General features: G+C 39.9%; 2 protein-coding genes across 3 annotated transcripts in view; one reads left to right on the top strand and one right to left on the bottom strand.

Moving 5' to 3' along the window:
• vwa8 (von Willebrand factor A domain containing 8) overlaps positions 1-13418 on the bottom strand; it is an 833026-nt gene that overhangs the window by 534720 nt on the left and 284888 nt on the right. The window lies entirely within an intron of this gene.
• The window catches only part of uchl3 (ubiquitin carboxyl-terminal esterase L3 (ubiquitin thiolesterase)), a 75547-nt gene that overhangs the window by 25304 nt on the left and 36825 nt on the right, over positions 1-13418 (top strand). For both annotated transcript variants that reach the window (XM_076264221.1, XM_076264222.1), the window contains exon 4: positions 309-465. In XM_076264221.1, coding sequence (XP_076120336.1) covers positions 309-465 — 157 coding nt within the window. The remainder of the gene's footprint in view (positions 1-308; positions 466-13418) is intronic.

Genomic DNA, 13418 nt, shown 5'->3' with positions numbered 1-13418 from the left:
GTGGAGCTGGCGAAAGAGTCTTAAAGTGACAGTGCACCATTTATAAATGAATTAAACAGCATCAAATTAGCAGTATTTCTTAAGAAATTAATTTTCTACAACAAAATGACTGTCATTTAAATTATACAAAACGTTATATTAGGGCTGTCAAACGCTAATGAATTCCTATAGTTAATCACGATTAATCACATATTTTATCACATGATTAAAATTCTATTATTTCGCATTTCTGAACTTTTCAGGAATCCATATTAACAATAAAAAGCAATTATTGTGTATCTTAACCTGTGTGATTTTCCTATGTACAGTACGAGTCTTTCAGACTGGACGAAGAGAAGAAAATCATCTCAGAAGGGCAACAGGTCTCTTCAGATGTGTATTTCATGAGACAAACCATTGGCAATGCTTGTGGGACAATTGGAATGATCCATGCTGTGGCAAACAACCAAGAACGTCTGGAATTTGGTAAGTGGAAGTGAGTAAAAGTTGATTAGTTATGGTTTAGAGGTGACGCCAAATAGTCAGCATCTATAAATCGTTCAGTCTAATAGTTGCAAAATGTGATCAGCTGTGCAAGAGAACATTGTTTTTCAATGTGCAGAGAACATGCCACAATGAAAAGCAAAATCACTGTAGTGATCTCCTTGTCCCTTATCTTGTCCATGAGCCCAAGAAAAAAACATTGAGAATCTGATGATGAAACCTTGCCTGTCTGTGGGTAATATGGTGTTGAAGACAATGGTGCTTGGATGTACACTATGTATCAAGTTGATACATATTTAAATTATGCCATTAATTATTATTGCCATTTGAATGTATTACAACTAGGGCTGTCAATTGATTAAAAAAATTAATCTAACTAATTACATACTCTGTTATTAATTAATCTAAATTAATCGCATATATAATTTTTGCTGTGAAAGTATTTTAAATATTTAAATTCAAATGAATCATTGAATAATCAGCATTAGTGACATTAAAGTTCAAAAACTCTTTTATTATTATTTTCACTGTTCAAATAATTGCTATAATAATCTATGATATGACCTAATATGCTGAGGAAATAAATTCAAAAGTGCTTTGGGAAGAAGTTTTTTTTTTTCACATACAAGGCATTTCAGGCCACAGATATAACCTAGGGGACATAATGAAAATAAATTAACACTCCCCTCAATGTCAACACTTATTTCTTTGCATTGATGTGCGACTATAGAGTTGATGAACTCCGGTGACATGCAAATTCCTTGCTGCAGACATTGCAGAGGACTTTATTTTTTATCAACACCATCAGGTCGTTTTTTAAAAGTAAATGTTCCAATCAATGATCCAGGCAGCATGTTTTCTTCTCTCTCCTTCATTTTACATTCAAATTTTTACTGACTAGAACGGCTCGGGGTCAAAGGTCATACGGAATCGATTAATCTGCACTAATTTTTTTAATCAGTTATTTTTTCTCAAATTAATTAATCGAAATTAATCAGTTATTTTGACAGCCCTAATTACAACATATGGAAAATATCTTCACAAAACTTAAGCAACATTTTTACATTCATGTATACCAGTGTTTCTGAAACTTTTTCAGACCAAGGACCACTTAATCAATAAAAAAAAGCCTCACGGACCACCTAGCTAAAAATAGATAAATAAATTAGACCTACTTCAATAGTAAATTACACAATAGGCCTACTCACTGAACCACTTTGATTGTATTATTGTGTCAGAGAATTCATATGATTTAAACTGGCATGGCTTACATAGGCAGTGTTGCAGAAATGTTTGGATTTACATACAAGTTGGTTCAATATTGCAAACAACTCATCTATATTATATTTTACCACGTCTGCTCGCGGACCACTTGGGCTAGCTTGCGGACCACCAGTGGTCCCCGGACCACACTTTGAGAAACACTGATGTATACCACCTTTTACATGAATTTGATGAACCCAGTACGTGAAATGCGTCGGAACACAATGTCTTGGTAATGCGTATTCTGTGTAATCCGCGCCCTGATGAGGTTGTTTTAAATTAGGATAATCTTTTGCCCAATCTGACTCCAATTATACTATTATTACCAATTATTTTACTGATGTCTGAAGTCGAACAAAATCAAAAGCAGATATTATGTTCAGAAATTGCATTGCGATTAATTTTTCATCTCAACCATAACATAAATGTGTAAACTTAACACATTTGTATTGATTTTTAGCTAATTTATGGTGCATTGTTAATGCACTACTTCTCCGTTTTTGTGTGATTTACTACTTCCTCTATGTGACAGAGGGCTCTGTCCCTGTTTACAACGGCACCTCTAGGGCTGCACAATTAATCGAATTTTAATCACGATCACAATTTTGGCTTCCCACGATCAAATTTGCGTGATCGAGCGATATTTCAAATGCGTACCCATAGAACCAACCTGGCAACCCATAGAACGCTCCGCTACAAAACAAATCAAGCACTCCTTAAACCTGTCTGACCATGTGCCTGCATGCAGCCTACCAATGACAGCTGTTCCCTGCACTGTTCAGCCTGATGCACTGTGGACTAGTGACATTATGTTAACTATTAGTAGGCTAGTTAGACTATACAATAAACGACGATCAAAAATCAAATGTGTGGCACAGCAGAAGGCCAAGAGCTTGTCCCTCGAAGCGGATCATCCATTGTTCGAAAATATTTCTGATTTCAGGCAAGTTAAGTTAACCAAAAATATAAGCAAAGCAGGGCTCTCAACTCATACCGTGAAACACATCACATGACGTAAACCACACATGCCTTTTTTATCACGTTAACTTTTAGTCCTTGTTTGCTTCCTCCGATAGCCTATACAATGCATATGCGTTTCAAGACACAGCCTACTCAAAACGAGTGAACAATAATGAAAATGTAGCCTACACGTCAGTGTTTTACATATCAACGAATGACTAAATCAGGGGTGTCCAAACTGCGGCCAGCCATGCACTTTAATCCGGCCCGCCGAGCATTTATTAGTTTATCATAGGCCGCTCGCTATTTTTTTCCAGTGATAGACGACGTTGTGGTTAACTTTAGACTACTGCAAACTGCTTTACACTCTTCTTAGAGAACGTTTACAATGTCAATGTCAAAACAGCTTGTCACATAGAGATACATAGTATCTCCATTGCAGCAGATCTAACTACGTTATGCTAGTCCATTTAATTGGGGACTCATTTGAGCGTGGGAGAGAGGGCGATGGCAACAGTAGCTCCCACTACTGACCATTTATAAACTGTGAGAGGGCACAGCCATAGGCACAGCACTAGCCATAGGCTATTTGAGTGGAGCTGGCAGAGAGTCTTAAATTATTATTGGGGGCCAAGCAGCGAAGCTGCGAAGGCACCCATTGTGTTTCTTAGTTTTCTTATTATTATAAATCCTCTGCCATTGAAGTCTATGGCAGCCCATAGAACCGTCTGGTGAAAAGTTGTGAAATTTTGCACACTAATTAGGCAGTACCCCATGATTAATTTCACCAAGTTTCAAGTCCGCAACCCGAGCGCTCTAGCGCCACCAACAGGCCAAAGTTGGACATGCTTTCACGCACGTAACTTCTGACCCGTTGGCTCGATTTTGAAAAATGAGCTATCATTGGAATCCTTGGACCAAGCCGAGTTCAACGCACCCTATGACGTCATTTTCCGCCATGATGGATTTTCCGCCATTTTGGATTTTAGTGAAAGTGAAACTAACTTTTCACAGGTCACAAATTTTGTCCGATCGTCACCAAACTTGACACACATGATCTTCAGACCATGCCTCATTAATGCATTGCTTTTTGTCTTCGGAACTAAAACCGTTCGCGCGTAACAGCCAATCGAAGTTTGCGGCGAAGCCGCCAAACAGGAAGTGAGCTCATATCTCAGCAACCCATTGATCTATCATAACCAAACTAAGTACATGCACTCAGGACCCAATCAGGGGGACGCTCAAGAAATCTGGTGACCTTTGACCTCTAGGGGGCGCTGTAATTAAGAAACATGCTTTTTGGCCTGTAGCTGCAGTTGTGCTTAGAATTAAAACGCACTAGTGGTGTCTGGTAATACTGTTGGAGGTCCTTAGGCCGACCGAAGCCAACTTGTGATGTCATCATAATTGATTCTGCCGCCATATTGGATTTAATCAAAAACACGTACAAATTTTCGCAGGTCACAAATTTCATCTGTTCTTCACCAAAATTGGCAGAGACCATCTTCAGACCATGCCTGATGAGTGCAATGCTTTCTGGAACAATTGACAGAAGCATTGACCTGTACCAGCCAATCAAAATTTGCGGCGAAGCCGCCAAACAGGAAGTGATTTTATATCTCAGCAACGCTTTCATGTATCAAAACCAAATTTAGTACATGTACCTCAGACCCCATCGGGAGGACGCTCAAGAAATTTGGTGACATTTGACCTCTAGGGGGCACCATAATTGACAAAAATGCATTTTGGCCAGTAGTTGCTGATGCACATTATTTTGCAATGGAAGTCAATGGCAGCCCATAGAACCGTCTGGTAAAAAGTTATACAATTTTGCACACTAATTGGGGACAGTCCAATAATTAATTTCACCAAGTTTCATGCCGGCACCTCAAGCGCTCTAGCGCCACCAACAGGCCAAATTCGGATGTGCGTTAACACACGTAACTTTTGAGCCGTATGGCCGATTGTCAAAAATGGTGTATCGTTGGAATCCTTGGACCAAGCCGAGTTCAACGCACCCTAAGACGTCAATTTCCGCTATGATGGATTTTCCGCCATATTGGATTTCATCAAAAAAACTTATGTCTTCACAGGTCACAAATTTTGTCCAATTGATAACAATCTTCACAGATATCATCTACAGACCATGCCTCATTAATGCATTGCTTTTTGTCTTCGGAACTATAACCATTCGCGCGTAACAGCCAATCGAATTTTGCGGCGAAGCCGCCAAACAGGAAGTGAGCTCATATCTCAGCAACCCATTAATCTATCATAACCAAACTTAGTATATGGACTCAGGACCCAATCAGGGGGACGCTCAAGAAATCTGGTGACCTTTGACATCTAGGGGGCGCTGTAATTAAGAAACATGCCTTTTGGCCTGTAGCTGCAGTTGTGCTTAGAATTAAAACGCACTAGTGGTGTCTGGTAATACTGTTGGAGGTCCTTAGGCCGACCCACGTCAACTTGTGATGTCATCGTAATTGATTCGGTCGCCATATTGGATTTAATCAAAAACACGTACAATTTTCGCATGTCACAAATTTCAGCGGATCCTCACCAAAATTGGCAGAGACCATCTTCAGACCATAACCTATCAATGTATTGCTTTCTGGAACAATTGACAGAAGCATTTGGCTGTAACAGCCAATCGAAATCTGCGGCGAAGCCACCAAACAGGAAGTGAGCTCATATCTCAGCAACCCTGCCATGTATCATAACCAAACTTACTACATATATTCATTACCCCATTAGGAGGCCGCTCAAAAAATATGGTGACCTTTGACCTGTAGGGGGTGCTGCAATTAGCAATATTGCATTTTGATGTGTAGTTGCTGATGTGTTTTATCAGTCTTTTATTTTTTGATGTGAAACTGATGACAACATGTTCTATCCAGTTCATTCTAATGCGTGCGTGCGTGCAAGGGCGGGGCGGGGCAGGACGGGGTGGGACGGGCAGGGGTGATTAGGTGGGGGGGGCTGGCTGGCGGAGGCGGTGACAATACTCAGCCCTGTTTCAGCCCAACAAAATCAGCTATGTTTTGATATGACACTTGTTGAAAGTGTTGATCGCGGGTGTCTGCTGAGTTCTACCTTGTTGCCGTGGCTACTCTGGCCGAATCTGCTTGGCCCCCTCATTGCTGCTTGCAGCTATATTTGGGGGCCAAGCAGCGAAGCTGCGAAGGCACCCATTGTGTTTCTATTTGTTCTTATTAGGGGTCCGAGCAGCGTAGCTGCAGGAACCCTATTGTTTCTGTACCGTTCATTTTTTGGCCAACATTCTGTAAAAGTCATACTGCAGCCTAAACCGTAACTCCAAAACTCTTGAAATTTTCAGGTATGGTTACCAGTACCCCCCTCTACCCATAACCCAAAATTTGGGGTACTGCACCCAAAGGTGGCGCTATTGAAAAAAAAAGTTAATTATGCTTATTTCTCCTTACCAGATTCACCTAGACTCAAAATTATTTCAGAATATTAATCTCTAAACTCAGATGCATCTTTTTGGCCCTGGTCTTATGGTCTACAAATGTTTACTTTTTCCACAATTTCATGGAAAAGCCAAACATTATAAAAAGTTTCACACTCTTCAAAAATAATCGAATCTTCACCAAAATTCTCACAGACAATGTTTAGACCAAGCCTCACAAAAGTTATCGCTCAGAATTTTGATATTTTGTTCCATTTCAGAGATATAGGCCAATAAAGTTAGACCACTTAGGCCTTTTTTCCTAGATCACCTATATTCCTATAAACCGTAAGTCCTAGAAACTTGACATTTTCAAGTATTGTTACCAGTACCCCCCACTACCCATAACCCAAATTTGGGGTACTGCACCCAAAGGTGGCGCTCTTGTCAAAAACGCTTATTTCTCCTTACCAGATTCACCTAGACTCAAAATTCTTTCATCATATTAATCTCTACATTCAGATGCATCTTTTTCACCCTGGTCTTATGCTCTAAAAATGTTTACTTTTGCCACAATTTCAGAGAAAAGCCAAACATCATAAAAAGTTTCACAGGCTTCAAAAATTATCAAATCTTCACCAAAATTCTCACAGACAATGTTTAGACAAAGCCTCACAAAAGTTATCAAAAGAATTTGGATACGTTGTTCCATTTCAGAGATATAGGCCAATAAAGTTCGACCACTCAGCCCATTTCTCCTATATCACCTATATTCCTATATGAGTAATTTTTTTTTCTTGGATAACAACCATACAACCATCATTAGGTGGATACCATTAACAGTGCACATTTTCAGATATGTACTCTTTTTTATAAAGCCCTTAATTCTATTGTCAAATGTATGCTAGGAATTTTCTTGATGTTGTGTGTTTGCCAACACACATTTTCACCATTTGAATGTGACTGCTCAATGTGTATGATTGTCAGTGGCTGAGTGGGATAATGCCTAGTGCTGGTGTTTGTTAGGTTGAGAGTTCGAATCCTGCTAGAGCTTTAGGCTCAAGATGCACATGCTATTGGTTATTGAAGATTCACACTATTGAACAGCACCTGAATGACATCAGACAATTAACATTCACACTCATTAGTTGCCAAGAATCAGAATGCCGACACACTCTATGACATATGGGGGAACTTCTTTGTTTACTATTTTTCCTTCATCATTAAGTCTATCATATTTATATTTCATCCATTACTGTTCTTCTCTATAAATGTCTAATTGCCCCAGAATATCCAAAAGTTTTCAGGTGTACTCTTTCAGGAAAGCCCTTCATTTTATTGTCAAATGTATACTTGGAGTTTTTCTTGTGTGTTTACCAACACACATTTTCACCATTTGAATGTGACTGCTGAATGTGTATGATTGTCAGTGGCAGAGTGGGATAATGCCTAGTGCTGGTGTTTGTTAGGTTGAGAGTTCGAATCCTGCTAGAGCTTTAGGCTCAAGATGCACATGCTATTGGTTATTGAAGATTCACACTATTGAACAGCACCTGAATGACATCAGACAATTAACATTCACACTCATTAGTTGCCAAGAATCAGAATGCCGACACACTCTATGACATATAGGGGAACTTCTTTGTTTACTATTTTTCCTTCATCATTAAGTCTATCATATTTATATTTCATCCATTACTTTTCTTCTCTATAAATGTCTAATTGCCCCAGAATATCCAAAAGTTTTCAGGTGTACTTTTTCAGGAAAGCCCTTCATTTTATTGTCAAATATATACTTGGAGTTTTTCTTGTGTGTTTACCAACAAACATTTTTTTTTTACCATGTGAATGTGACTACCCAATATGTAGGATTGTCAGTGGCTCAGTGGGATAATGCCTAGTGCTGGTGTTTGTTAGGTTGAGGGTTCGAATCCCCGGTAGTGCTTTAGGCTCTAGCTCGAATACTATTGGTTATTGAAGATTCACACCATTGAACAGCACCTGAATGACATCAGGCAATTAACATTCACACTCATTAGTTGCCAAGAATCAGAATGCCGACACACTCTGACATATAGGGGAACTTCTTTGTTTACTATTTTTCCTTCATCATTAAGTCTATCATATTTATATTTCATCCATTACTACTGTTCTCTATAAATGTCTAATTGCCCCAGAATATCCAAAAGTTTTCAGGTGTACTCTTTCAGGAAAGCCCTTCATTTTATTGTCAAATGTATACTTGGAGTTTTTCTTGTGTGTTTACCAACTAACATTTTCACCATGTGAATGTGACTGCCTATTATGTCGGATTGTTAGTGGCTCAGAGGGATAATGCCTAGTGCTGGTGTTTGTTAGGTTGAGAGTTCAAATCCTGCTAGAGCTTTAGGCTCAAGATGCACATGCTATTGGTTATTGAAGAGTCACACCATTGAACAGCACCTGAATGACATCAGGCAATCAACATTCACACTCATTAGTTGCCAAGAATCAGAATGCTGACACACTCGAAGACATATAGGGGAACTTCTTTTTTACTATTTTTCCTTCATCATTAAGTCTATCATATTTATATTTCATCCATTACTGTTCTTCTCTACAAATGTCTAATTGTCCCAGAATTTCCAAACGTTTTCAGGTGTTCTCTTTCAGGAAAGCCCTTCATTTTATTGTCAAATGTATACTTGGAGTTTTTCTTGTGTGTTTACCAATACACATTTTCACCATGTGAATGTGACTGGCAAAGATGTAGGATTGACAGTGGCTTAGTGGGATAATGCCTTGTACTGGTCATCCTTATGTTGAGAGTTCAAATCCCACCTGAAGCATTAGTGTTAAAATACTGTTGGGTTGTGGAGGTTAGCATACTAGAATAGAATGCTGTTGGGTTGTGGAGGTTAGCACACTATAACATTACAGCATTACAGCTACTTGTCAATATGGACTTGTAGTGCAAGGCAAGTATAACTGTATAATTATACGCTGTTTATCTTATTGACTCCGACACAGAACCCACCACCACAAATACAATTCAATTCTGTGGGAAACACTGCCTTCCATTATCAAACCCTTCATCTTAATAATAATAATAATAATAATAAGCTTTATTTGTATAGCACCTTTCATACACAGAATGCAGCTCAAAGTGCTTTACATTTGAAGCATGTAACAAAATAATAGTCAGTCAGTCATTATCAATCACATTTCTTCATTGCTGGGGCCGTTTATGATCCACTCAGCAACATATCAAAAATATAGAAAATGACATGTCATAAGACTGGCAGCCTTAACCCTCTTACCCCCCACAAGCACGCCATATGGCAACTGTGGCAAGGAAAAACTCCCATATTCCAGGAAGAAACCTTGAGCAGAACCTGACTTAATAGGGGGAGCCCATCTGCTTCTGGCTGGCTGCGCCCTCCAATAGCAGCAGATGTAGAATAATCTGAAAAAGTAGTCTACAGGATAAGACGAGTTAACTAAAAGCTTTCCTGTACAGGTATGTTTTCAGATCTTTTTTAAAAATATTTACTGAACTCGCCTGCTTGATGTACAGAGGCAGGGTGTTCCATAGTTTGGGGGCATAATGGATAAAAGCAGCTTCTCCACTTTGTTTGTGGAGCACTTTGGGTACGATTAAAAGATTAGAATTGGATGATCTAAGTTTCCTTTGTGGTTGATAAGATATTAAAAGCTCAGAGATATATGAAGGTGCTGTGCCATTCAGAGCTTTGTAAGTAATTAACATAACCTTAAAATCAATTCTATAGGAAATAGGGAGCCAGTGCAGTTCAGCCAACACAGGGGTGATGTGTTCTCTCTTCTTAGTCTTAGTTAAAAGTCTAGCCGCAGAGTTCTGTATGAGTGCCAATTTCTTTAGATGTTTTTTGGGAAGACCAGTGAAAAGTGCATTGCAGTAGTCTAACCTGCTAGTGATAAAGGCGTGAATTAGTTTTTCTGCATCTTGTTGAGTTAAAAAGGGCCGCACTTTGGCAATGTTTCTCAAGTTGTTTGTGTTTATCCACAACAAATAAATAGTCCTGTAGAATCAAGTATTGTTAGAATACTGTTGGGTTGTGGAGGTTAGCACACTATAATGTTACAGCACAGGGTAATCCTAATTTTATGCATCAAATTTATTCCAATCCAACTCAAAAATTTTGAACGACACAAAGTGAAGGTTTTATCCAGATCAAAACCAAGAATAGATTATGTGATCTAATCCAATTTCAGGATCCTTGTTTCCCTTTGAACAACCCATTTTCAAGATTTGATCCAATCCGATAGCTGAAATCCGATAACCGAAATCCGATCACGTTTCTTTTGAACAATTGTGCCCAAACAATCAAAGCATATGTAAAACTAAAAAGCTATGCTATCATGTTCGTTTTGCTCGGACCCCGTAAATCACCGCTTGCGGTTATATTTATTATTATTATTATTATTATTCCGCCATTGAAGTCAATGGCAGCCCATAGAACCGTCTGGTGAAAAGTTGTGAAATTTGGCACACTGATTAGGGACAGTCCCATGATTAATGTCACCAAGTTTCATGATGGCACCTAGAGCACTCTAGCGCCACCAACAGGCCAAAGTTGGACGTGCGTTCACGCACGTAACTTTTGACCCGTATTGCCGATTGTCAAAAATGAGATATCATTGGAATCCTTGGACCAAGCCGAGTTCAACGCACCCTATGACGTCAATTTCCGCCATGATGGATTTTCCGCCATATTGGATTTCATCAAAAACACTAAAAAGTCTTCAAAGGTCACAAATTTTGTCCGATCGACACCAAACCTGACACACTTGATCTTCAGACCAAGCCTCACAAAAGTTATTCCTTTTCGTCTTCGGAACTCAAACCGTTCGCCCGTAACAGCCAATCGAAGTTTGCGGCGAAGCCGCCAAACAGGAAGTGAGCACATATCTCAGCAACCCATTCACATATCATAACCAAACTTAGTACATGGACTAAGGACCCAATCAGGGGGACACTCAAGAAATCTGGTGACCTTTGACCTCTAGGGGGCGCTGTAATTAAGAAACATGCCTTTTGGCCTGTAGCTGCAGTTGTGGTTAGAATTAAAATGCACTAGTGGTGTCTGGTAATACTGTTGGAGGTCCTTAGGCCGACCCAAGCCAACTTGTGATGTCATCGTACTTGATTCGGCCGCCATATTGGATTTAATCAAAAACACGTACAAGTTTTCGCAGGTCACAAATTTCAGCGGATCCTCACCAAAATTGGCAGAGACCATCTTCAGACCATGCCTTATCTGTGCATTGCTTTCTGGAACAATTGACAGAAGCATTCGGCTGTAACAGCCAATCGAAATTTGCGGCGAAGCCGCCAAACAGGAAGTGAGCTCATATCTCAGCAACCCTTGCATGTATCAAAGCCAAACTGGGTGCATGGACTCAAGACCCAATCAGGGGGACACTCAAGAAATCTGGTGACCTTTGACCTCTAGGGGGCGCTGTAATTAAGAAACATGCCTTTTGGCCTGTAGCTGCTGTTGTGCTTAGAATTAAAATGCACTAGTGGTTTCAGGTAATACTGTTGGACGTCCTTAGGCCAACCCAGGCCAACTTGTGATGTCATCATAATTGATTCGGCCGCCATATTCGATTTAATCAAAAACATCAAAAAGTTTTCACAGGTCACAAATTTCATCTGATCTTTACCAAAATTGGCACAGACTATCTTCAGACCATAACCTATCAATATATTGCTTTCTGGAACAATTGACAAAAGCATTCTTCCGTAACAGCCAATCAAAAATGATGGCGAAGCCGCCAAACAGGAAGTTAGCTCATATCTCAGCAACCCTGCCATGTATCATAACCAAACTTACTACATAGATTCATGACCCCATTAGGAGGACGCACAAAACATTTGGTGACCTTTGACCTGTAGAGGTTGCTGCAATTTGCAATTTTGCATTTTGATCTGTAGTTGCTGATGTGTTTCATCGATCCTTTATTTTTTGATGTGAAACTGATGACAACATGTTCCATCCAGTTCATTCTAATGCGTGCGTGCAAGGGCGGGGAGGGGCAGGACGGGGTGGGATGGGCAGGGGTGATTAGATGGGGGGCTGGCTGGCGGAGGCGGTGGCAATTCTCAGCCCTGTTTCAGCCCTACAAAATCAGTTATGTTTTGATGTGCCACTAGTTGAAAGTGTTGATCGCGGATGTCTGCTGAGTTCTATCTTATCGCCATGGCTACTCCAGCCTATTCTGCTTGGCCCCCTCATTGCTGCTTGCAGCTATATTTTATTATTATTATTATTATTATTATTATTATTATTTGTGTGTGGCCCGCTGGCCAATTTTCAAAACCCAATGTGGCCCTTCAAAAAGTTTGGACACCCCTGGACTAAACGATTACAGTAAACTCATGAACAAGAAGCAGAGCTTAAGTGGCTAATGGGGAGCGTTGGGAGGATTCCCGGTGGGCTGTTAACGTTTTCCCAAATATTAACAAAGTAGCACGCACAAAACATTTGTTTGGAAGTTGTTTGGAAGTCACAGTCAAATCTATATTTGCAGTAATTTAGGGGAGTAAATGTGAGGGGAAGAATTTGGGTGAGCCAGATAGCAAGTCCAATATGTTTAGGGAAAAAAATATTTTTGTCACTAAAATTAATTAATAATCGTGATAAATAATCGTGATCTCAATATTGATCAAAATAATCGTGCAGCCCTAGCTCTCACACACATTTTGGCCAGCACACACGCTAACTAAGCTCTAGCACTCATACCACAACGGCACCTGTAGCTCAAACACGCATTTTGACCGGCACACACGCTAACTAGTCATGAAACAGTTTAACACCATAGCTTCCTAGCATAATAAACACAACATTTTTCATTTAGCATACTCACCATTATTGGAGCATTAGGGTGTCTATGTAATGTTTGCTGATCCCCGTGTCTGTGTTTCTCTCATACTCCCTTTTGTTTGTTTGAATAGTTCGCGGGCTGCCATAGCAGAGGGGGGAACGAAACCGAGGCAATGGTAGCTTGGGCTACTTCAGTAGCGTCTGGCCTGCGCAATGCTGCATGGGATTGGGTAGTGCTACCGTGGAAGGGGGTGTGATGTGAATTATAGTTATATTGTGTAAATGGTGGGCAGAGGTGCAATGATTCTGATATTTATGTGCAGTGTGATAAAGAATGTGTGATTTATCCTGTGCATTTATGAGATTGTAACCTGGGTAACATTGATTAATTATTGTTGTAAGTTAGTATGGCCCGGGGGAGGGGCTTAGGGCCTAAAAGGGGAACACTGTTC

The sequence above is a fragment of the Alosa pseudoharengus genome, unplaced genomic scaffold (genome assembly GCF_046254945.1).
Source record: "Alosa pseudoharengus isolate Yale_2024_CS ecotype anadromous, Long Island Sound unplaced genomic scaffold, YU_APseudo_1.1 YU_APseudo_1.1_scf_3, whole genome shotgun sequence".
Lineage (NCBI taxonomy): Eukaryota > Metazoa > Chordata > Actinopteri > Clupeiformes > Clupeidae > Alosa > Alosa pseudoharengus.
The sequence above is the reverse complement of the archived record's forward strand: the minus strand, read 5'-3'. Positions and strand labels throughout refer to the sequence as shown.